Source organism: Pelobates fuscus, chromosome 2 (assembly GCF_036172605.1).
Source record: "Pelobates fuscus isolate aPelFus1 chromosome 2, aPelFus1.pri, whole genome shotgun sequence".
NCBI classification, from domain to species: domain Eukaryota; kingdom Metazoa; phylum Chordata; class Amphibia; order Anura; family Pelobatidae; genus Pelobates; species Pelobates fuscus.
This window is the reverse complement of record NC_086318.1, coordinates 226,461,826-226,485,169: the sequence shown is the minus strand read 5'-3', so window position 1 is coordinate 226,485,169 and position 23,344 is coordinate 226,461,826. Positions and strand designations below refer to the sequence as shown.

At 45.6% G+C, this 23,344-nt stretch overlaps 1 protein-coding gene across 1 annotated transcript in view; it reads left to right on the top strand.

Annotated features, from left to right (window-relative positions):
* Positions 1-23,344, top strand: part of LOC134587104 (mediator of RNA polymerase II transcription subunit 23-like) — a 92,181-nt gene that overhangs the window by 22,399 nt on the left and 46,438 nt on the right. The window contains 5 exon segments of the mRNA XM_063443230.1: positions 14,869-14,964; positions 15,503-15,520; positions 20,729-20,929; positions 21,919-22,062; positions 22,713-22,858. Coding sequence (XP_063299300.1) covers positions 14,869-14,964; positions 15,503-15,520; positions 20,729-20,929; positions 21,919-22,062; positions 22,713-22,858 — 605 coding nt within the window.

The window sequence follows — 23,344 nt, the reverse complement described above, 5'->3', positions numbered from 1 at the left end:
CTGTATTGTCTGTAGCACTCACGGTAATGTGTCTCCGGTAATACTCACAGTAATGTGTCTCCGGTAATACTCACAGTATTGTGTCTCCAGTGATGTTCACAGTAATGTGTCTCCAGTAATAATCACAGTATTGTGCCTCCAGTAATACACACTGTAATGTAATGTGTCTACAGTACTAATCCCAGCATTGTGTCTCCAGTAAAGTTCACAGTACTGTGTCTCTAGTCATACTCACAGTATAGTATCTTTAGTAACACTCATAGTAATGGGGCTCCAGTAATGATCACGGTATTATGTCACAATATTGAATCTCCTCCCCCCCCCCCCCCCCCCCCCCCTTGGACACCAGGTCCCCTGACGACGACTATGCATACGACACGGGGCAGGCTAGACCTCTGTGGCTATTTGGGGCCTCACCTGGTAGGGATGCAGGACAAAAGTTGTGGCGCTTTGTTATTAACACCGCTTAAATTACATAGTTACTGGCTTTTGAATTATTGAATTATTGTATTATTATCATCCATGGGCTACGGTTATGCCCTTATGGCTGTTCTATTATTCACGCATACGAAAATTTTTTTACAGATCGCGCTAATTTGTACTTCACGTAACACATTATCAGGGGTTGGGGTGTGGGGACCATCCCAATCCCATACATACTCTAACACTCTTGTCTGGTGCCGAACCGCACATCCCAACACGCACTCGTGCTTACCCTACACGGCGGAACCTGGGGCCTCCTGATACCTGGCCTAGCTGCCGGTACGGACTCCCTGTGCCTCCGACCGTAGCACGAGTCACCCCCCATAAGGGGGTGGATCTTCTGAGACGCCTTCTGTCTCAGCTGTAACACCCGTTACCACGGGCATTTACTTCTCTTCTCTAATCTTCACTCCTCGTTCTTGAGTCTCTCCCTCCTCTGACCTACCCCCTCCTGCCCTGCACCCGGGGTGGTCTGTCCCTCTGGGCCTCTCCTTGACCCGCGCTAGGGCGGTTGTAACCCCCCCCTGGATTTGCCCACCTAAGGTGACGGGAGGGTATACTTCATTATAATGGATCCCGGAAAGGGGTGTGCGGAGCCTGCTGCTTATCGCCCTGCTCCCTTGTCTGTCCGCACTATTAACTGCAGAGGCCTGAACATACCTGAGCGACGGACCCATCTACTTCGAGAATTAAAAAAGAATCATATCTCGGTGGCGTTGCTACAGGAAACGCACTTCCGAACTGGGGCAGCTCCCAGATTACATAACAAACATTTCCCGATCAATTATTTCTGCGATCATCCAACATCGCGGAAAGCAGGGGTGGCCATCCTAATAGCAGCGCACCTGGATTTCCAGAAGCTGGACAGTCAGCTTGATTCACAGGGACGCTATCTTTTTCTGAAGGGGACGATCTCGGGCATGATGTACACGTTTGCCACGGCCTACGTACCTAATGCCCGACAAGCTCAGTTCCTCAGAGGAATGCTGAATAAACTAAACAACTTCTCGGAAGGTGCACTCATCCTGGGGGGGGATCTCAACGCATCCCTGGACCCCATCATGGACACCTCCACGGGACATAGCAGTATCTCCCATCTACACTTGCGTTCTATGAAACGGTCGCTGGGAGATATGGGTCTGGTGGACTGCTGGAGGGCCCTTCACCCCTCCACCAAAGACTACACCTATTATTCGGCGTTGCATGATCGGTACTCCCGCATCGATTATGTTTTTATTCGCCAACTGGGTCTACAGAGGCTCATCTCCGCTACCATAGATCCAGCCACGTGGTCAGATCACAACGCGGTCACAGTGGACCTTGAATCTCCTCTCTATCGGCCCTCGTCGTGGTCGTGGAGGCTGAATGAAGCCCTTCTACTCGATCCTGGGACACGGACCCAAGTTGCCCAAGCTTTGGAACAGTATTTCCAAGAAAACGACGTGCCGGAAACCTCTCCAGTGTCGATTTGGGAGGCACATAAAAGCGTTATTAGAGGCACACTCATCCGAATAGCGTCCCACAAAAAGAAAGCAGCTGCACTCGAAATGGCGGATCTATACAAATCAATCTCAGCTCTAGAACAGCAACACAAACACTCTCACCTAATGGAGACATATGGGAAACTCATGCAGGCCAGACGACAACTGAAGGATCTTCTCACAAAACGTTATCTCAATTCCCTACAACGCAATCGGGGGTTCTTCTATACTCACGCCAACAAGGGGGGGAAATACCTAGCTCATCTCCTGAAGGGGAATGCCCCCCGCTCACAGGTTCGCAGCCTACGCCTCTCTTCGGGCACCTCCACGATATTCCCGGCTGAGATAGCTGAGGAATTTAAGAAATACTATCACTCACTTTACAATATACACGCGACAGACGACGATGTTGCTGCACTTGACGAAGGCATCCTGACGCGGAACTACTTGCGAGAGTCGGTGGAGAGGACGATCGATCCCGATACAGCAGAGACGCTGGACGGGCTGATCACTGAGGAGGAATTAAAAACGGCCTTGAAATCGACCAAGACGGGCAAGGCACCGGGCCCAGACGGATTTTCCGTGGGGTACTATAAAGCATTCTCGACCATACTGTTACCTTGGTTCACGAAGGCTCTGAATGCGATAGCTACAGGGGAGACCTTCGGAACGGAATCCCAGGCTGCTATTATCACTGTCCTGCCGAAACCGGGAAAAGACCCCACGATGTGTAGCAATTATCGCCCAATCTCCCTTCTAAATGTGGATGCTAAGCTATTTACTAAGGCACTTGCAACAAGACTCAGATCTGTTCTACCGGCACTCATACATATGGATCAGACAGGATTCATCCCCGGCCGAGAGGCAAGAGATAGCACCCTGAGGGCATTCGCAATTCAACATAGAGCACGCACGCAGGGACAACCTCTCCTCCTCCTCTCCACCGACGCTGAGAAGGCGTTTGACAGGGTGAAATGGCCATACATGCTTACCACCCTTGGCGCTATGGGGTTGGGACAGGGGTTCCTCACATGGATACGGGCGCTGTACCACAATCCGCGGGCCGCGGTTCGTGTGAACGGGGCGCTAACGGCGGATTTTGCAATCTCCAACGGCACAAGGCAGGGATGCCCGCTGTCGCCCCTGCTCTTTGCCATGTCCTTAGAACCCCTACTTCAAACTATTCGACAACATCCTGACGTTAGGGGATACTCGTGGCGAGGGGTGGAACATAAAGTGGCCGCATATGCGGATGACCTTTTGTTCTTCATTTCCTCACCTCGCGTCACCATGCCCTGCCTGATGGCCGCGCTTGAGCGATTCGGCACAATATCAGGTTTCAAACTTAACCTGTCCAAATGCGAAGTACTTAATATTACCATTCCGGAAGCTGAATATTGGGCCTTGGATACCCTGTTCCCCTTCCGCTGGTGTCCCAGTAAAATGAAATATCTTGGGATATGGCTTACGTCGGACCCGAGCGACCTATACCCTCTAAACTTCCCTCCACTCTTGAAGACGATCCTGGCGGACCTGGAAAGATGGGCATACCCACACGTCTCATGGTTTGGACGAATCGCTGTCCTTAAAATGAATGTTCTACCCAGGCTCCTGTATGCATTTCAAACTCTACCCTGGGCCATTCCTCCACATTTCTTCTCCACACTGAGATCGGCAACTCTCCGCTATGTCTGGAAAGGCGAGAGACCGCGGCTCCGCCACGATCTACTCTGCTTACCTCGATGCCGTGGGGGACTGGCATTGCCAGATTTTAAAAAGTACCACCAGGCCACGACCCTCCAGCGCATCCTGGAATGGCATGCAACCACGCACCAGAAACAGTGGGTGACACTGACTAAAGATGGGCAGGAGGCACAACTGAAATACGCCATCTGGGCGGGAAGACCTATGGCAGTTGACAAGGGGAACTCGGTAGGCATCGTAACACAAACGCTCATCAGCTGGAAACACGCGAGAGAACAACCGCATGTCTCGCCCACACCTAGTCCCTTAATCCCCATCATCCATAACCCGGCGATAGGCGGGGGCATCCCACCAAGCGCATGGCCCTTTGCAGAGAGCCGCACCCATGTTCCCATATCCACAGTCCTGCGTAATGGCGCCCTGAAATCCCTGGACTCCCTACTAGGACAATCGCCACGGACACCTCTGCTCACACTACGTTATATGCAGGTACAGCACTACTACAATAATGTACGCAACAAGGAGAAACTACACAGAGACCTCACCTGGTTTGAACTGCACTGCGAAAGGGGCTCATCGCTGGGAAAACCTATATCCACCCTCTACCAACACCTGGTGGTGGGACACTTGACAGAGAATAATGTCTTCCGCAGGCAATGGGAGACTTTGTTAAGTACTGCCTTTACGTCCCAGCAATGGGAAACTGCGCTGCTCTGGCAGCACAAAAGCTCCGTCTGCACTCAATACCAGGAAACGAACTATAAACTACTGGCCCTATGGTACCGGACACCCATATTACTCCATAGGATTTTTCCAACGACGCCCCCGACATGCTGGAGGTGTCTTGAGGAAAGGGGCACAATCGTACACATTTGGTGGGACTGTCGCCTTATAGTCCCATTCTGGGACATGGTCAGGGATGCGATCGTCGAAATCTTGGGAGCGACGGCGGAATGGACGGCGGCGCTAGTCCTCCTACATATTTCGACGCTGTCAATTGCTGGATACAAAAAATCGATCCTGCGCCATCTCCTTAATGCGGCCAAAGCATTGATCCCCCTATACTGGAAGAAGACAGAGATTCCCAAGAAGGAAGAATGGATTCGTAGGGTGGAGGAGATTCAAGGAGCGGAAGCCACTCGGGCCTCGTTGCTTGGTAGGGGGGACAGACATGCGGAGCAATGGCAACCATGGTTTGCATTCATATCTAATGGCCATTGAGAGTTGGAAAAAAGGGCACCTGGCCCAGCGGGATATGACCACCCCTACCCTCCATATCCTCCCTGAACCGTCTATAACTGAACTTGGGAGCAACTCTCCTATCCTATCCTATTCTACTCTCTCTCTCAATTCCTTTTCTCTCTCCATCTATATATTCTTGATTCTTCTCTAGGATCCTCAACTGTTACAAACACATGACTATAATACACGCTAGATGTGGTGACACATTTCTATTAATGTAGGGGCCAGGCGATTCGGCCAGGTGGACATTGGGTTTGCCTCACACTGCCTCTCACGGAATTGGTTGAGGGTTTAGGGTCTCATACACAATTGACTTGAGTGGCGATGTGGTGTTTGGTAGAATAGCGGCGGTCCGCATGACCGCTAACGCACGCACATACCCCTACAAGCGGGTGACACAGTGCCTCATAGCCACACGAAGACCCATGATATCTAGATATACCCGACCTGGACTGCACCTCGCTATAGCGACGCTAATCACCATGCCTCACGTACCCCACCACAACTAGTAGGGTACACTTCAGACACGTAGCGCAATACACAAAAGTGACTTCTAGCTGTCCGCTCTGTTATGTGGCGCATTAGGATGGTGTCATTATATGTTGAACGCTGTTTATAACATTACGTCTTCCTTGCCGAATATGTATATGTCATGTATAATTCTGCATGTTAACAATTCACTTATTTTGTATAATACTTTTTCAAGTTTCGAGCAATTAGGACCTGCGAGTCCTCGCTCACGAATATGTCTGTACACTTGAACCTCTGACCTCGTATCATACTAATAAAACAGATTTATAATATATCTAAAAGATTAAACTGACCAGACAGGGACTCTTATGCCACCTAGTGGTTGCTTTAGACTATTATCAGTTGATTTAAAGGACCACTCTAGGCACCCAGACCACTTCAGCTTAATGAAGTGGTCTGGGTGCCAGGTCCAGCTAGGGTTAACCCAATTTTATATAAACATAGCAGTTTCAGAGAAACTGCTATGTTTATAAATTGGTTAAGCCTTCCCCCTAATCCTTTAGTGACTGTCTCACTGACAGCCGCTAGAGGCGCTTGCGTGATTCTCACTGTGAAAATCACAGTGAGAGCACGCAAGCGTCCATAGGAAAGCATTGTAAATGCTTTCCTATGCGACTGGCTGAATGCGCGCGCAGCTCTTGCCGCGCGTGCACATTCAGCCGACGGGGCGGAGAGGAGGAGAGCTCCACGCCCAGCGCTGGAAAAAGGTACGTTTTACCCCTTTTCCCCTTTCCAGAGCCGGGCGGGAGGGGGACCCTGAGGGTGGGGGCACCCTCAGGGCACTCTAGTGCCAGGAAAACGAGTATGTTTTCCTGGCACTAGAGTGGTCCTTTAATAGACGTTAAAAGTACAATCAGTACAATCAACCATTAAAGGAATCAGCACTTAGGTAACCAGCAGTATACACAAGTGACCAACAACCAGTGCATCTGCTTTCAAATATAAATGTGACTGTAATTTCCCCAACATGTACCTATCCCCTTTTCTTTATTCTGTACCCCCTGTTCTCATCAAACCAAACGATGCAAAAGCTACGAATAAAGAATTTATAAAAAAAAAAAATAGATGTTAAAATTAAATTAGGAAAACTAGTACAGTGGAACTTCGGAACTCGAAACTTAATCCGTTCCCAAAAGCTGTTCAAGTCCCGAAGTGTTCGAGGACCAAATCAACATTTCCCATAAGAATTAATGTTAAAATTGATTCATCCATACCAGACCCCCAAATTTACAGCATTTTACATTTATATATATATATATATATATATATATATATATATGAATTAAAAATTCAGAGATCACTCTAATAATAAGCACCTTACCTTTATTTGAGTGGTTCCTTCCTTTCAACTTGCTAAAAAAAATTCTGTTTGGCCATTATTACAATTATTTATAATAAATGTCTGAATTGAAAATGGGACATGGCTCTTTGTTGTGTGTTAGGGTGCCATAGTTCGTTTGCGTATCGAGACATTTGGCTCTTTGTTGTATGTTTGGGTACCGAAGATCGTTTTCCGTACCGAGACATTTTTTACTCATGGCTCTTTGTTGTATCTTCGGGTACAGAAGATCGTTCGCGTACCAACACATTTTTTACTCAAACATTTTTTTCAACTTCCGAGAACGGGACCGTTCGAGTTTCGAGGTTCCACTGTAATTGTCTTATATATTGAGATTATTTTATGATTTGTTTTGTTTTGTAGAAAATATTGTCTGCATTTTGTGCTTTTATGTTTGAGTTAGATGTTACAAATGGATAATTTTTAACTGCATGGTTAAAGTAAAAGTTAAGTTTTATATGTTTATTTTTATGTATTGTTTAAGTGCTTCCAGCTCTTATGTGCAAAGTACTTTAAGAGATTGTAAGCTCATAAGCCATCTTGCAAAGGGACACTATAGTCACCAAAAAACTTTAGCTTAATGAAGCAGTTTTGGTGTATAGATCATGCCCCTTAAGTCTTACTGCTCAATTCTCTGCCATTTAGGAGTTAAATCACTTTGTTTATAAACCCGAGTCACACCTCTCTGCATGGGACTTGCATAACCTTCCTAAACACTTCCTGCAAAGCGTAATCTAATATTTATCCTTCCTTTATTGCAAGTTCTGTTTAACTTAGATTTTCTTATCCCCTGCTATGTTATTAGCTTGCTAGATCCTGCAAAAGCCTCCTGTATGTGATTAAAGTTCAATTTATAGAGGAAGAGATACAATTGTTTAAGATAAATTACATCTGATTGAAAGTGAAACCAGTTTTGTTTTTTTGTGCAGGCTGTGTCAGTCAGAGTCAAGGGAGGTGTGGCAAGGGCTGCATGAACAGAAACAAAATGATTTAACTCCTAAATGGCAGTGAAACATGAGAGGCATGATCTATACACTACACTAAAACTGCTTCATTAAGCTAAAGTTTTTTAGGTGACTATAGTGTTCTTTTAATGGGTGACTGAATAACTCTGCTAGTTTTAACTACTATGTAGGCAATCCTTACCACATTACCAGGGGAGGGCTGGCAGCCTTAGGCCTGGGGGGCAAAACTAGTAAAGTGGCCCATTGCACCACCAAATCAGTTCACCATCCATGCCCACCTTTCTGGTTTTATAACGGATATTGATGTTATGCTAATCAGTAGCTCTTTGCCATACCCGCTCCTTCACGGCTCTGACTTTCAATGTTGTCAGAGCGCAGGCTGAGAATCTCTGAGCCTGTGCTCTGACTCACTAACTTAACGCCGGAACCACAGGGAGAGGATATAATCTGACTGCACCTACTGCTGGTGCGGATCACCAGCGAACCGTTTAAATTGAATATGCTGGTGTCCCCAACTTGTGAGCTGTGTTGGCCGCCGGGCGCCTCTGTTGTCATGGCACCCTGCGTGAATGCACAGGTTGCACACCCCAACGGCTGGCCCTGCTGACGCACACTGATGTTACTACTTAGAAATCCCTCAATATTAATACAGACATCAGAGTAAACACCAATAAACTGTGGAAACAGAGCTGTACCTCCCCCCCCCACCCAAATTTATAAAGATTTGCTTAGTGGATTTGTTGTAAGATTAAATCTTGCCTCCTCCTCTCTCTCTTCCATGCGCTGCTCTGTAGACTGGGTGGAAGTGAAGAGTAATCACATTCTTCCAGCACAGCGCCACCTGTGGCTGCATGGGGAACAGCTGGTTAATGTAATGCTTGCAGGACGGCCAGCTGCCGCAGAACCTCTTTGTTCCCGTCTCTGCAAAGGGCTCCAGGCACTGCTTGCTGTGAGTGTGAGCCACTGTAAATTAGAGGCAGAGGGCACTTGCACTGCGGTAAAGACGGGTCTGGGCAGGAGGAGAGTGCAGTGCAATCAGTGCACTCCCCTCCTGTGGGTCACCAGTAGACTGGTACACCTGCCCAGGATCAGAGCCGGTGCAAGGATTTTTGACGCCCTAGGCAAAAGAAAAATTTGCCGCCCCCCCATGAGACATCACAATGCCCACCCATATGATCTGCCATATGAACTAACGCCAGTGCTGCACACAGTGTGTGTTTACATTAAAAAGCCTGCAGGGACCGGCTATAGACACCAGAACCACTTCATTATGTGAGGTAAATCATAGATTAGTGTCACTAATAATATACTAGATTGCCTACTTACAACCAGATGAGGATGGTGATGGGCTCTGGCTGCAGTTTGGCTCCACTGGTCTGGTGTAGAGCAGGATCTCTGGAGGCTGTTTAAATTTTGTGACCACAGTTGCAATGTTCTGGGAGAATTGGAAGCAGCTCTGTTTTTTTTGGGCCCCTTACACAGCTCAAGGCCTGGGCCCCAGGGCCTGACGGTGAGTATGCCCATAAGGCCCACTCATAAGTCCACTTATATTTTCCACCCACCCATGAGTTCGCTCACAGGGAGTGGAGTGTGTAGGGGATGTGTTATGTATTATTGTAGAGGATCTAATATGTGTGCTTATGGTATGTAGTGTATAGGGATACCAGTTTGTGTAGGTGATGCAGTGTGTTTGTGTGTAGTGGAAGCAGTGTGTATTTGTGTATAAGGGATGTATTGTGTGTTTCTGGTTGTGTGTAAGGGATGCATTGTGTGAATTTGTGTTTGTATGCATAAGGGATGCAAGGTGTGTGTCTGTATGTGTGTGCATTGAGTGTGTGTAAGAGATGCATTGTGTTTCTGTGTGTGTAAGGGTTTGCATTGTGTTTCTGTGTGTGTGCAAAGGATGCATTGCCATTGTGTGTGTGTAATGGATGCATTGTGTGTTTCTCTGTAAGGGAAGCATGTTGTGTTTCTGTGTGTGTAGGGATGCATTGTGTGTTTCTGTGTATGTATAGGGATGCATTGTGTGTTTCTGTGTATGTATAGGGATGCATTGTGAGTGTCTGTGCGTGCAGTGTGAAAGAGCTCCCTGTCTTGCCCCCTGTCCTATATAGCTCTCCCTTCTGTCCCTTAGAGCTATCCTGCCCCTTAGGGGTCTCTCCTCTCCCCCACCCTCCCCTAGCGGTCTCTTCTCACACTCACCCACCCTCCCTGTGCTCTTCTCATCCCCCCCCTCCATGTGTTCTTCTCATCCCCTCCCTGTGTTCTTCTCACCTCCCCCTCCCTGTGTTCTTCTCACCTCCCCCTCCCTGTGTTCTTCTCACCTCCCCCTCCCTGTGTTCTTCTCACCTCCCCCTCCCTGTGTTCTTCTCACCTCCCCCCTCCCTGTGTTCTTCTCACCTCCCCCCTCCCTGTGTTCTTCTCACCTCCCCCCTCCCTGTGTTCTTCTCACCTCCCCCCTCCCTGTGTTCTTCTCACCTCCCCCCTCCCTGTGTTCGTCTCACCTCCCCCCTCCCTGTGTTCTTCTCACCTCCCCCCTCCCTGTGTTCGTCTCACCTCTCCCCTCCCTGTGTTCGTCTCACCTCCCCCCTCCCTGTGTTTCGTCTCACCTCCCCCTCCCTGTGTTCGTCTCACCTCCCCCCTCCCTGTGTTCGTCTCACCTCCCCCCTCCCTGTGTTCGTCTCACCTCCCCCCTCCCTGTGTTCGTCTCACCTCCCCCCTCCCTGTGTTCGTCTCACCTCCCCGCTCCCTGTGTTCGTCTCACCTCCCCGCTCCCTGTGTTCGTCTCACCTCCCCCCTCCCTGTGTTCGTCTCACCTCCCCCTCCCTGTGTTCGTCTCACCTCCCCCCTCCCTGTGTTCGTCTCACCTCCCCCCTCCCTGTGTTCGTCTCACCTCCCCCCTCCCTGTGTTCGTCTCACCTCCCCCCTCCCTGTGTTCGTCTCACCTCCCCCCTCCCTGTGTTCGTCTCACCTCCCCCCTCCCTGTGTTCGTCTCACCTCCCCCCTCCCTGTGTTCGTCTCACCTCCCCCCTCCCTGTGTTCGTCTCACCTCCCCCCTCCCTGTGTTCGTCTCACCTCCCCCCTCCCTGTGTTCGTCTCACCTCCCCCCTCCCTGTGTTCGTCTCACCTCCCCCCTCCCTGTGTTCGTCTCACCTCCCCCCTCCCTGTGTTCGTCTCACCTCCCCCCTCCCTGTGTTCGTCTCACCTCCCCCCTCCCTGTGTTCGTCTCACCTCCCCCCTCCCTGTGTTCGTCTCACCTCCCCCCTCCCTGTGTTCGTCTCACCTCCCCCCTCCCTGTGTTCGTCTCACCTCCCCCCTCCCTGTGTTCGTCTCACCTCCCCCCTCCCTGTGTTCGTCTCACCTCCCCCCTCCCTGTGTTCGTCTCACCTCCCCCCTCCCTGTGTTCGTCTCACCTCCCCCCTCCCTGTGTTCGTCTCACCTCCCCCCTCCCTGTGTTCGTCTCACCTCCCCCCTCCCTGTGTTCGTCTCACCTCCCCCCTCCCTGTGTTCGTCTCACCTCCCCCCTCCCTGTGTTCGTCTCACCTCCCCCCTCCCTGTGTTCGTCTCACCTCCCCCCTCCCTGTGTTCGTCTCACCTCCCCCCTCCCTGTGTTCGTCTCACCTCCCCCCTCCCTGTGTTCGTCTCACCTCCCCCCTCCCTGTGTTCGTCTCACCTCCCCCCTCCCTGTGTTCGTCTCACCTCCCCCCTCCCTGTGTTCGTCTCACCTCCCCCCTCCCTGTGTTCGTCTCACCTCCCCCCTCCCTGTGTTCGTCTCACCTCCCCCCTCCCTGTGTTCGTCTCACCTCCCCCCTCCCTGTGTTCGTCTCACCTCCCCCCTCCCTGTGTTCGTCTCACCTCCCCCCTCCCTGTGTTCGTCTCACCTCCCCCCTCCCTGTGTCCGTCTCACCTCCCCCCTCCCTGTGTCCGTCTCACCTCCCCCCTCCCTGTGTCCGTCTCACCTCCCCCCTCCCTGTGTCCGTCTCACCTCCCCCCTCCCTGTGTCCGTCTCACCTCCCCCCTCCCTGTGTCCGTCTCACCTCCCCCCTCCCTGTGTCCGTCTCACCTCCCCCCTCCCTGTGTCCGTCTCACCTCCCCCCTCCCTGTGTCCGTCTCACCTCCCCCCTCCCTGTGTCCGTCTCACCTCCCCCCTCCCTGTGTCCGTCTCACCTCCCCCCTCCCTGTGTCCGTCTCACCTCCCCCATCCCTGTGTCCGTCTCACCTCCCCCCTCCCTGTGTCCGTCTCACCTCCCCCCTCCCTGTGTCCGTCTCACCTCCCCCCTCCCTGTGTCCGTCTCACCTCCCCCCTCCCTGTGTCCGTCTCACCTCCCCCCTCCCTGTGTCCGTCTCACCTCCCCCCTCCCTGTGTCCGTCTCACCTCCCCCCTCCCTGTGTCCGTCTCACCTCCCCCCTCCCTGTGTCCGTCTCACCTCCCCCCTCCCTGTGTCCGTCTCACCTCCCCCCTCCCTGTGTCCGTCTCACCTCCCCCCTCCCTGTGTCCGTCTCACCTCCCCCTCCCTGTGTCCGTCTCACCTCCCCCCTCCCTGTGTCCGTCTCACCTCCCCCCTCCCTGTGTCCGTCTCACCTCCCCCCTCCCTGTGTCCGTCTCACCTCCCCCCTCCCTGTGTCCGTCTCACCTCCCCCCTCCCTGTGTCCGTCTCACCTCCCCCCTCCCTGTGTCCGTCTCACCTCCCCCCTCCCTGTGTCCGTCTCACCTCCCCCCTCCCTGTGTCCGTCTCACCTCCCCCCTCCCTGTGTCCGTCTCACCTCCCCCCTCCCTGTGTCCGTCTCACCTCCCCCCTCCCTGTGTCCGTCTCACCTCCCCCCTCCCTGTGTCCGTCTCACCTCCCCCCTCCCTGTGTCCGTCTCACCTCCCCCCTCCCTGTGTCCGTCTCACCTCCCCCCTCCCTGTGTCCGTCTCACCTCCCCCCTCCCTGTGTCCGTCTCACCTCCCCCCTCCCTGTGTCCGTCTCACCTCCCCCCTCCCTGTGTCCGTCTCACCTCCCCCCTCCCTGTGTCCGTCTCACCTCCCCCCTCCCTGTGTCCGTCTCACCTCCCCCCTCCCTGTGTCCGTCTCACCTCCCCCCTCCCTGTGTCCGTCTCACCTCCCCCCTCCCTGTGTCCGTCTCACCTCCCCCCTCCCTGTGTTCTTCTGACCCCCCTGTTCTTCTGACCCCCCTGTTCTTCTGACCCCCTGTTCTTCTTCTGACCCCCTGTTCTTCTTCTTACCCCCCTGTTCTTCTTCTTACCCCCCTGTTCTTCTTCTTACCCCCCTGTTCTTCTTCTTACCCCCCCACCTTCTTCTTCTTACCCCCCCACCTTCTTCTTCTTACCCCCCCACCTTCTTCTTCTTACCCCCCCACCTTCTTCTTCTTACCCCCCACCTTCTTCTTCTTACCCCCCACCTTCTTCTTCTTACCCCCCCACCTTCTTCTTCTTACCCCCCCACCTTCTTCTTCTTACTCCCCCCACCTTCTTCTTCTTACTCCCCCCCCACCTTCTTCTTCTTACTCCCCCCACCTTCTTCTTCTTACTCCCCCCCACCTTCTTCTTCTTACTCCCCCCCACCTTCTTCTTCTTACTCCCCCCCACCTTCTTCTTCTTCTTACTCCCCCCCACCTTCTTCTTCTTCTTCTTCTTACTCCCCCCCACCTTCTTCTTCTTCTTACTCCCCCCACCTTCTTCTTCTTCTTACTCCCCCCACCTTCTTCTTCTTACTCCCCCCACCTTCTTCTTCTTCTTCTTCTTCTTCTTCTTCTTCTTACTCCCCCCACCTTCTTCTTCTTCTTCTTCTTCTTCTTCTTCTTCTTACCCCCCCCACACCTTCTTCTTCTTCTTCTTCTTCTTCTTCTTCTTACCCCCCCCACACCTTCTTCTTCTTCTTCTTCTTCTTCTTACCCCCCCCCACACCTTCTTCTTCTTCTTACTCCCCCCCACACCTTCTTCTTCTTCTTACTCCCCCCCACACCTTCTTCTTCTTCTTCTTCTTCTTCTTACTCCCCCCCACCTTCTTCTTCTTCTTCTTCTTCTTCTTCTTACTCCCCCCACCTTCTTCTTCTTACTCCCCCCCCCCCCCACCTTCTTCTTTTTACCCCTCACCTCCCCTTCCCTGTAGCGTGTCCAAGCTCCTCTCCGGTCCGCGCTGCCCGGCCGGAGTGATAGGAAAGTGCACACTCCGTGTGCACTTCCTGTCAGTCCGGCCTGGTACAGAAAACAGAAACTCCGCACGGTACAGGAATTTCGGTTTCCTGTACCCGGCCGGACTGACGGGAAGTGCACACTGAGTGTGCACTTTCCTATCACTCCGGCCGGGCACTGCGGACCAGAGAGAAGCTCGGCCGCTCTAAAGGGAAGGGAAGGGGAGGAGAGAAGCAGCGCTGCAGCCGCCTGAGGCTCTTTACAGAGCGCTCAGGTGGCTGCAGCATTAGGACCGTCCCTGCAGCGGCCGGTTTTAAAATGATTTAGGGAAGCCTGTGGGGCAATTGCCTCCATGCCCCCCGGCCCAGCCCGGCCCTGCATTTTACCACATTGCTCTTGAAAATATTTAGCTTTTTCTTTTCTTTGTCTTGGGTTTTGGATCCACTCTTTTGTCCTGTAACCAGCCAGCTGGAAACTTTGATTGTGGGATGACTTTGTCAGTTTTGTCTTAGTTTTGTGATATTTTTCAACACACATTGCGTACAAGCACTGCTCACATAGCCAACTCTACTTGCAGTCACTATTGTGTGCATATAAATGCAAGTAAATGCTACATTTGTTGTGTGCCCAGACTGCCTAACCCCTCACACAGTCCTTCAATGTTTTTCTTTGGCATGACTCAGAATCTGGTAATTTTGTGTAGTTTACAAATTGCACAAAGATGGGAGAACGTGTTTACATGTGCCTCCATGCATTGGATTACTGTGAAATGTGAATAGCTTTTTTGTTTTTTACACAATAATTCATTATATCAGGTTTGAATTTAGTAGCATATAGATTCCCTTATTGATAGTTTTTGATGTGTTTGAGTCTGGTAACAATTTGTATCTAATTATTTTTAAGTGTTAAGGTAGAGTCTTGGCACTTCATAATTCACTTGAACAACATTTTTTTACAGAAAATAAATGTTTTTAACCTTTCCTTGCAGGACTTATTTGAGCCTCAGACTGGCCTCTTAAGATATGTTCTGGAGCAGCCGTATTCTCGCGATATGGTGTGCAACATGTTGGGTCTTAACAAGCAGGTATTACATTGCAATAGAGAATGTTCCATGCAAATATTGCACTATTCTTCCACCTTTTCTTTGCTATAACAATCTGAACAAAACAGTATTAATAGTGATCACCTAGTAATCTTATTTTAATATCTCATAAAGGTACTTTATATTATTTAACTAAATATAAACCGCAAGTTGTTCTTATTGTTCATTGCTTACTGCCTTGGGGATGTTAAAATTGAGTAGTTATTAAAAAAGATGACTTTTTGTTTTGCATTGCTTTTTTCCCTCCCTCCTCCTATAAGGCCAGTCTCATGAGAGCCCAATGCCAGCTTACTGCACCATGTAATACACTCAACCCTTGGTTTACCAAAATATTCCTAATGCTTTCTTTCCAAAGACAACCTACTTAAATTTAAATACCCTCTGCCTTGTTAGACAGTATTGGTGGGTATACTCTGACATTGGGCATCTTGAGGCAGGCCTCATAGTCACTGTTTTGTCTTTTCTTTTTTTCTTCCTTTTTTTTGTTCTGTCTTGTCCTGCCCATCCTTCAATGCTCTAGACCTTGAACATTGCCCAGGTATGTTCACAACCTTCTTCTTGTATTGTGACTAACAGTGCTGCTGGCTGTTTAGTAGCCACTGATCCAAGTTAGCAAATACATATACATGTTCAGGGCTTGAAATTTGTAGGACTGCCACATGCCTAGAACCATTTTATTAAACTACAACTTTAATTATGTTCCCTTAAAATTAAATGTAAATATTTGTTTTCTCAAGTAAAAACTGATGGCGTCACCTATCCTTTTGCCCTCTTTTTCTCATTTCTTTGCTCTGCTTGCACATTTAAGGGGGTTCATTTAAGCTTTGTTATATTTTCTGTTGTAGCTTTCTTTCCTCAAGTGATTCCGTTAAATCCAAAAAGTACATTGATCAGACAAAAGGAGAAAAAAATGTATTCATTTACTTTCCTCTTGATTAACTTTGTGAGGGAACAGATTAACAATTTAATTAACCTTTTATGGTGAGGTTTAGAGTTTGATTGTTTTAGGCATGGTTATAACGTTTGTATGCAATCTCCTTCTGTAAACCACTTGCTCATTGCATGGGTCCAAATATGGCATATAGTGTAATGTAGTGTAGGACTGTTATAAAACTTGATATTCATACAAAGTGGTGCTCTATATAGGAAACAAATGAAAAGTTCACTTTGTATTTCTCAAGCAAGGGAACATTTTTCTTCTATTTAATTTTTTTTTTTTTAGCAAATATATATATATAAAAAAAAAAAAAAAAGCCACACTTCTGTTTGTGTTTCATTGTAAAGTGTTTGGAGAATAATATGGATTATAGAGGAAGCTGTGGAATGCAAAGTACCAGAAGGAAGCAAGTCAGATTTAAAAAAAAAAAAAACTTTTTAGGTTAAAGCAGACCCGTCAATTCTACGTTTTCAGAAAGATAACATCCGTATGAGAAAATTCTCACTCATGACACATCGCCTGGAAGTCCTAAAGACTGTGTTATGCCTTAAAGGAACCCTCCAAGCACCTTAACCACTACAATGTGTTGTTGTGTGCATAGTGCCAAGAGTGCCCTGGGGTTCACCCTGCACCACACATCTGATTTTGTTTTAGACATTGATGGCTTATAGTAATAATCCAAACCCCATCATGTTTTCCTCTGGAATACTTGAGAGGGCAATTAATTATCTAGCAATTTCAGTGAAATTTGCCAAAGCCTCAAATTTTGTAATTTGTTGGTTGCAATTCTAAACCAGTTTAGTTTATAAATAATCTTTTCTTTTTGATATTACAAATGAAGCCACTGATATTGGTACTATTTTGTTTGGAGGGATATGTTTATGATATGTTGTAGTGAAAGAGCACAAACAAAATTAGTTTCTCTTTATGGCTAATGCTCAGTTCTTATTACTTCTCTCTTTCATATTTATAAGTTTCTCATATTTACAGTGGACCTAAAATCAACTTTATATAAATCAGTGGAAAATACAAAATTGTCTACTAACATTTAAAGGGGCGCTATAGTCACCAAAACAACTTTAACTTAATGATGCAGCTTTGGTGTGTAGATCATGCCTCTGCAATTATCTCTCATTTAGGTGTTCAATCACTTTGTTTATGTAGCCCTAAACACACCACCCTGCATGTGACTTACACAGCCTTCCTAAACACTTCCTGTAAAGAGTCATCTAATGTTGATACTTGCAAAATCTGTTTAATTTAGAATTCTTATCTTCTACTCTGTTAGCTTTCTAGACCCTGCAGGAGCCCACCATAGGTAATTTAAGTTCAATTTACAGAGCAGTACAAACAAACTGATTGAATCAATGCATCTCTATCAGGAAAATTTAGCTTCTCCATGCAGAGCGTGAGGACGCTAAACGGCAGGGCTGCTTACTGTGCAGCCCTGAGCCAGGAAGCCCCTCCAGTGGCCATCTAAGGAGTGGCCACTTGGAGGTGTCCCTTGGGGAAATGTAAACACTGCCTTTTTTTCTGAAAAGGCAGTGTTTACATGAAAATCGCTGTAGTTGTTATGGTGACTATAGTGCCCCTTTAAATTAAGTTGCATATGATTGAAAATGAAACAATTTAGTTTTCAAGCAGGATGTGGTGTCCGTCACAGACAGGGCAGGTGTGGCTAGGATAAACCGAAGCAAAGGTGATTTAACTTCCAATGGCAGTCAATTAAACAGTGAGACTGCATGATCTATACACTGCATGATCTATACATCAAAAATGGCTTCATTTAGCTAAAGTTATTTTGGTGACTAGTGTCCCTTTAATTATATATTTTATTTACCCCAGCCCATGGTTGAATTGCTGAAAGCACCCATTCTAAAAAGGTCATAATTTAACCACTTGATGTTATCTTTTGGAACTTGTTACTTTTTTTTTTTTTCCCTTCCAAATCTTTTTGACTGTGTTTAGAAGTAGAAGATGATTGATAAGAGCATTATTTATTTGCTTGCATATAATATGTATATACACCATTTGGATTCAACAGACAGTACATGAGTAACACAAAGCTTGGCTCTTCTTGCAGTATATGAATGCAATATATTGTAGAAAGTATCTAATTGTGCCCAATCCCATAGCATGAAATATTCGAAATGATCCTACAAAATACAGAAATATGGCAACTGTAGCACCTTTCAATTGAGCTTCAAAGTGTGTAGGGAGTCCACAGCTTGAAGAAAAATATTTCTAAAACGCTGAACCCCAAAAAAGGAATATGGTTAGTTGTGCACATTTAATTTACCGTAAAATAATTATGACCACTTTAATTTCTTTGCTAAACCAAAATGTTTTTTTTTTTTGTTTGTTTTTTCCTCTTCCTAAATGTGCCGGACTAGTAAATCTCAAGCCCTGTACATGCTAGTCTTGCATGCTAGATAACAACCTTGTAGTGTTGTGATGTGAATTTTTACAAGCATTTATTTGTGTCTTGGACTAATTGTTTTTGTGCCAGTTTTACTCAAGCTTTGCCATTCTCAGAGTCACAAGCAGTCTCCAGTGTCTTGCATATAGCCTGAATTGTCTACCTTTTCAATTATAGTTTTTATACTAATCCTGTTGCTTGTCCACTGTGCGATGAAGGATTTGTTTAATAGCTTTCCTGTGGTTCTCCAACTACTTACTTCTTAGATTGCCTCTACCAACACATATTACAGCCAGCTCCTATCTCCAGTTATGTACTGTATGAAAGAAGTTCTATCTGTGATTGATTCCCAGAATGAGGCTATAACAAAAACGCCTTTCTCTTATTTTAATAGCCAGTACTTACTTAGAAGAAGGCAACAACCAGAATGCAGAAACTGACACTCCTAGACTAATATTTCATATATAATGATTTTAGACTAATCTAAAATGCTTCACTTAAGGTATTTTTGCTTACCCACTTTCCCCTACAGGATATCAACTAAGCAGCAAGTGTGAAGAATTGTTTTGGGCTGAAAAATTTTACTATTTTGATCTTTACAAATCAATTGTCAGCAGGCAATTAATAAGACTGATTCAATATTCCATCAGTCTTATTACCAACCATCTGAAGCTAAATGGCTTCTTTTATCAGTATCCCTAATTGGAGTGAATTAAGTGATTGTTAAATTATATGCTGCTGGTGTCTTCAAAGACTAGTTTGGAAGCCCTTGTCTTGGCGTGTACATTCTTTCTTCACAAAGACAAAACATTTCCCCCATTAAGTACTAATACATTATCAGTGATTTGTTTAAACAGTGCATTCTATTAAATTTCAGTATTTTATAGTATAACTTGCAGCTGATCTTGGTGGATGCATTCCAACCTACTTAAGAAACAAGGTTACAGTACGTAGAATAGTTTCTAGAGTCCTGAAAAATATTGTCGAAGATCTGCCAGTGGCTTCAGAGCCACAGGTTGAGTATAATTGCATTATGTGTTGTGTTCATATTGCTATTTTTGGCCTGACCTCTGGTTGATGGGGGGGGTGCAGTTTTGGCAGGTCCTTAGGACTACGCATTACTACTTGTCACAGCATGTCTTCCCAAAATGCTGTCAGCATCTCATCTCAGTATGTTTCTCCGCCAGCAGAGAGCATGTCAGGGGTTGTTGTCACACACATTTCAATTCAATTTTCATTTATTTTTTTTTATCCCTTTTTTTATGGCAAAAGAGGACAAACCTATGCGTGTATAAGATTATAAATATTTTGCAATAGGTTTGTAGATAACCTTTAAAGTGCATTCTAATATTAAATTCAAAATTTTACAGATTGTTTTTTTTTTTTACATTTTTCCTGTTTTTGCTTCCTATATATCTTTGCGGTAAAACATATACTATTAATTTTGCCTTTGGAAAGGGACATTACATTTTCTTTTTTCTTTTTTTAGCCTTAAGCTGCTTATCATCTTTTATGTGTTTAACGTTTCCAATGAAAGCTGCATTATGGTAACAAGTACAGTTCAGTTTTGTATATCTCCATACATACTGACATCACAGACTTCCACACTTGGCTAAGTGTGAAATAAAGTAACTGTTCCTTACTTTTATAATTGCTTATTTATGAAGTCTTACTATATTTTAAAATAATTCCAAACACTTATAATAACCCCCTCCCCCAAAAAACACTCTCATGCAAACCTCAGATATCATTGAAACAAATTTTATTGATGTATACATAGAAGCAAACGTCTTGAAACCCCTTGATAACATACAAGACCCCAATTATTTTATTTTTTATTTTCTATACTTAACCCTCTTATCTAGAGTTAACTTTATTCTTTTTATGTTCCACTTTCTCTTTTAAGAAAACTATTGTCCTATTTTTTTCCTTTCTTGTTCTTTCTAGTCTTTCCCTATCCCCCCCCATTGACCTTCATTTTATTTTTAATTCTCCCTCCACTCTATATTTTATTATCTATGACTTGCCTTTTCCCTTGTTTTTATTTTTTATAGTTACCATTTTTTTTTCCTTATTTGTTTGTATTTTCTTCCTCTGCCGACTGCCAATTGTTTTTTGGCCCTTTTTCCTACTGTACTGAGACCGATGTCATCTCTATATGTTATACAAGACTATATTCTGGAGAATGCATGCTTCTACGTTTTTGGTAAACAAAAAATATAACCACTTTGAGTATATGTTACCTTAAATGCAGCTTTGATAAACATTTGTCATCTGTCCTACCATTTCATGCTTCCTGGCCTCTTCTGGCTACGTGCACAGTTTGCTTTCTTTGTCGCCTGGTGTGCAGCGCTTTTGGAATACTGTGTTGTATGATTTCTTCCTTTCAGCACAAGCAACGCTGTCCTGTGCTAGAGGACCAGTTGGTCGATCTGGTGGTATATGCCATGGAGCGCTCTGAGACAGAGGAGAAGTTTGACGATGGGGGAACCAGCCAGCTGCTATGGCAGCATCTCTCCAGCCAGCTCATTTTCTTTGTGCTATTTCAGTTTGCCAGTTTTCCACACATGGTTTTGTCTCTCCATCAAAAGGTATATACTTTGCAGAATGTTGATATTGGGGTACTTGGCTGCAATAATCAGTTCTGATTGGTTATGAAACACTGATAAGACAGTGACATTTCATCTATGCCTTCAGACAAATTGGTAGGGAATTATGTCAGTAATGTTATATTTAATAGTAAAGATTCACAGTGATATGAATGAAGATATCAAATATACATATTCACACTTTTAGTGCGCTTCTCCTACATTCGAAAAATTTTAATGATTTGATATGTTACTGTGAAATGTTCACTTCTTACAGGGCTTGACTACTCAGTAGTCAAGAACTAGGTCACCATGCCCATATAGAAATGGTAGCTAGCGCTAAACATTTTTTCTCAGTTCTCGGTCAGAGAGATAAAAACACTCTTTGGAATGGCCCACATAGACTTCATGTGACTGGGCTGTCTCTGTATGCTCTTGTAATTTAGCACAGCTGGAAGTGATATGCACATCACATCCTTTCCTTGTTATTTTAGGTTGCACACAGCCTTACTAGGTGGTGTCTGAAGCTTCCTCTGCTGCCAGAGAATACAGAGAAAGCCCACTCATGCACTAGACACACAAGGGTAATTGTGGTAGATCTTCAGATCTCTGCTTCCCATCTCACAACAAACCGAGAAGGAAAGGGAATGTAATGTATCTGGTAGGCATGTGTTTATAGGTTTGAGAGTTTTTCTATTATTGTGTATGTGTGAATGCTTTTGAATCATGTGGCATGATTGATTGTGGGTGTGAGTAAAAGTTTATGTAAGTTATTTATTGATTTGTCAAACTCTTGTCCCATTGATCCACTTTGTTTAGACCAAATGATGTGTATACTTTAAAAAATATTAATTGGTATGTACCTTTTATGAGGAGTGGTGTAAATAGTGTGTTTATGGGTTTTGCCACCTTGGATATTCTTCCATATCAGCAGTAATTTACAAGTGAAAAGCATGCTCAGTGTGTCTGGATGCTTAAATACTTTCTTGCAGTTGGCAGGCCGAGGCCTTATTAAAGGCAGAGATCACCTGATGTGGGTCCTGCTACAATTCATTTCTGGAAGCATACAGAAGAATGCGTTGGCAGACTTTCTCCCAGTCATGAAGCTCTTTGATCTCTTATATCCAGAGAAAGAGGTAAGCTTTGGTTCAGATGTTGTCATTATAAGAGAGTGTTAAACTCTTTTAATTTATAAATATATATATATATATATATATAAAATGGACACCTCTCATTTCACGTCTCAGCAGGATGCTTTCTTTTACCACAGATTTTAAGAAACACTATAAAATAAAAAAATAAAAATAATTTTAACAATTAACTTTGTAAAATTTATTTAAATTAATTGTAATGTCAAAGTGATTGACACGTCTTCATAATAAATGTCTGTTGACTTCACCTCAGACAGAGCCACCTTTCTTCTGCTATAGTGCTCATCTAAAATGGCAACATTATAGCCCATGTGAAACAAAATAGAAATGTTCAGACAAGTAGGGGTTTTAGTTTAGACCACATTTGAAATTATGAGACTTTTTAAAGTACTAGAGGTTGGTTAATCTCTATGGAAACCAGTAGGCCCATTACAAGGTGCCCTTTTTAGGTCTTTGCACCACTTTTTATATATCATACTTTTTATACACAACATCCACTGTTCGGTTTTAATTTGAAATGTAGGTGTTGTTAAGGTTTATCTTAAATATTGGTAAAGCTAGGACAAGTCACTGATATCCTTCGTACATACTGTTATTTGTTGACTCCACAAGCATGCCTTCCGATTATTTTGCAGTGCATTCCTGTTCCTGATATCACCAAACCTCAGTCCACGCACTCCTTTGCCATGACCTGTATATGGATCCACCTGAATCGAAAAGCTCAGAATGACAATTCCAAACTGCAGATTCCGATTCCTCATTCACTAAAACTTCATCATGAGTATGAGACCCTGAACCACTATCTTATTTGATGTCACTTGTGTTACTGAATAACCATTGATGCCACGTTTTGTTATAGTTAATTTTCAACTTCATTTTCAATCTTTTGATAGCAATAATAAAGTGTTGTGGTAAATCACCAGTTTTCATGAGCAGGGCATATATATATATATTCATATATCCATCGGAAAAAAAGTACACCCTCTTTGAATTCCATAGTTTTACATATCAGGACATCATCTTTTCCTTAGCTGGTCTCAAAATTGGGTAAATACAATCTCAGATGAAGCCCAACACATGAAATATTACACAGTGTCATTATTTAGTTAACAAAAATACAGTTACAATGGAGAAGCCATGTGAGGAAAAACAGAGTACACCTTATGATTCAATAGTTTGTAGAACCACCTTTAGCAGCAATGACTTGAAATAATCATTTTCTGTATGACTTTTATCAATCTCTCACATCGTTGCAGAGGAATTTTGG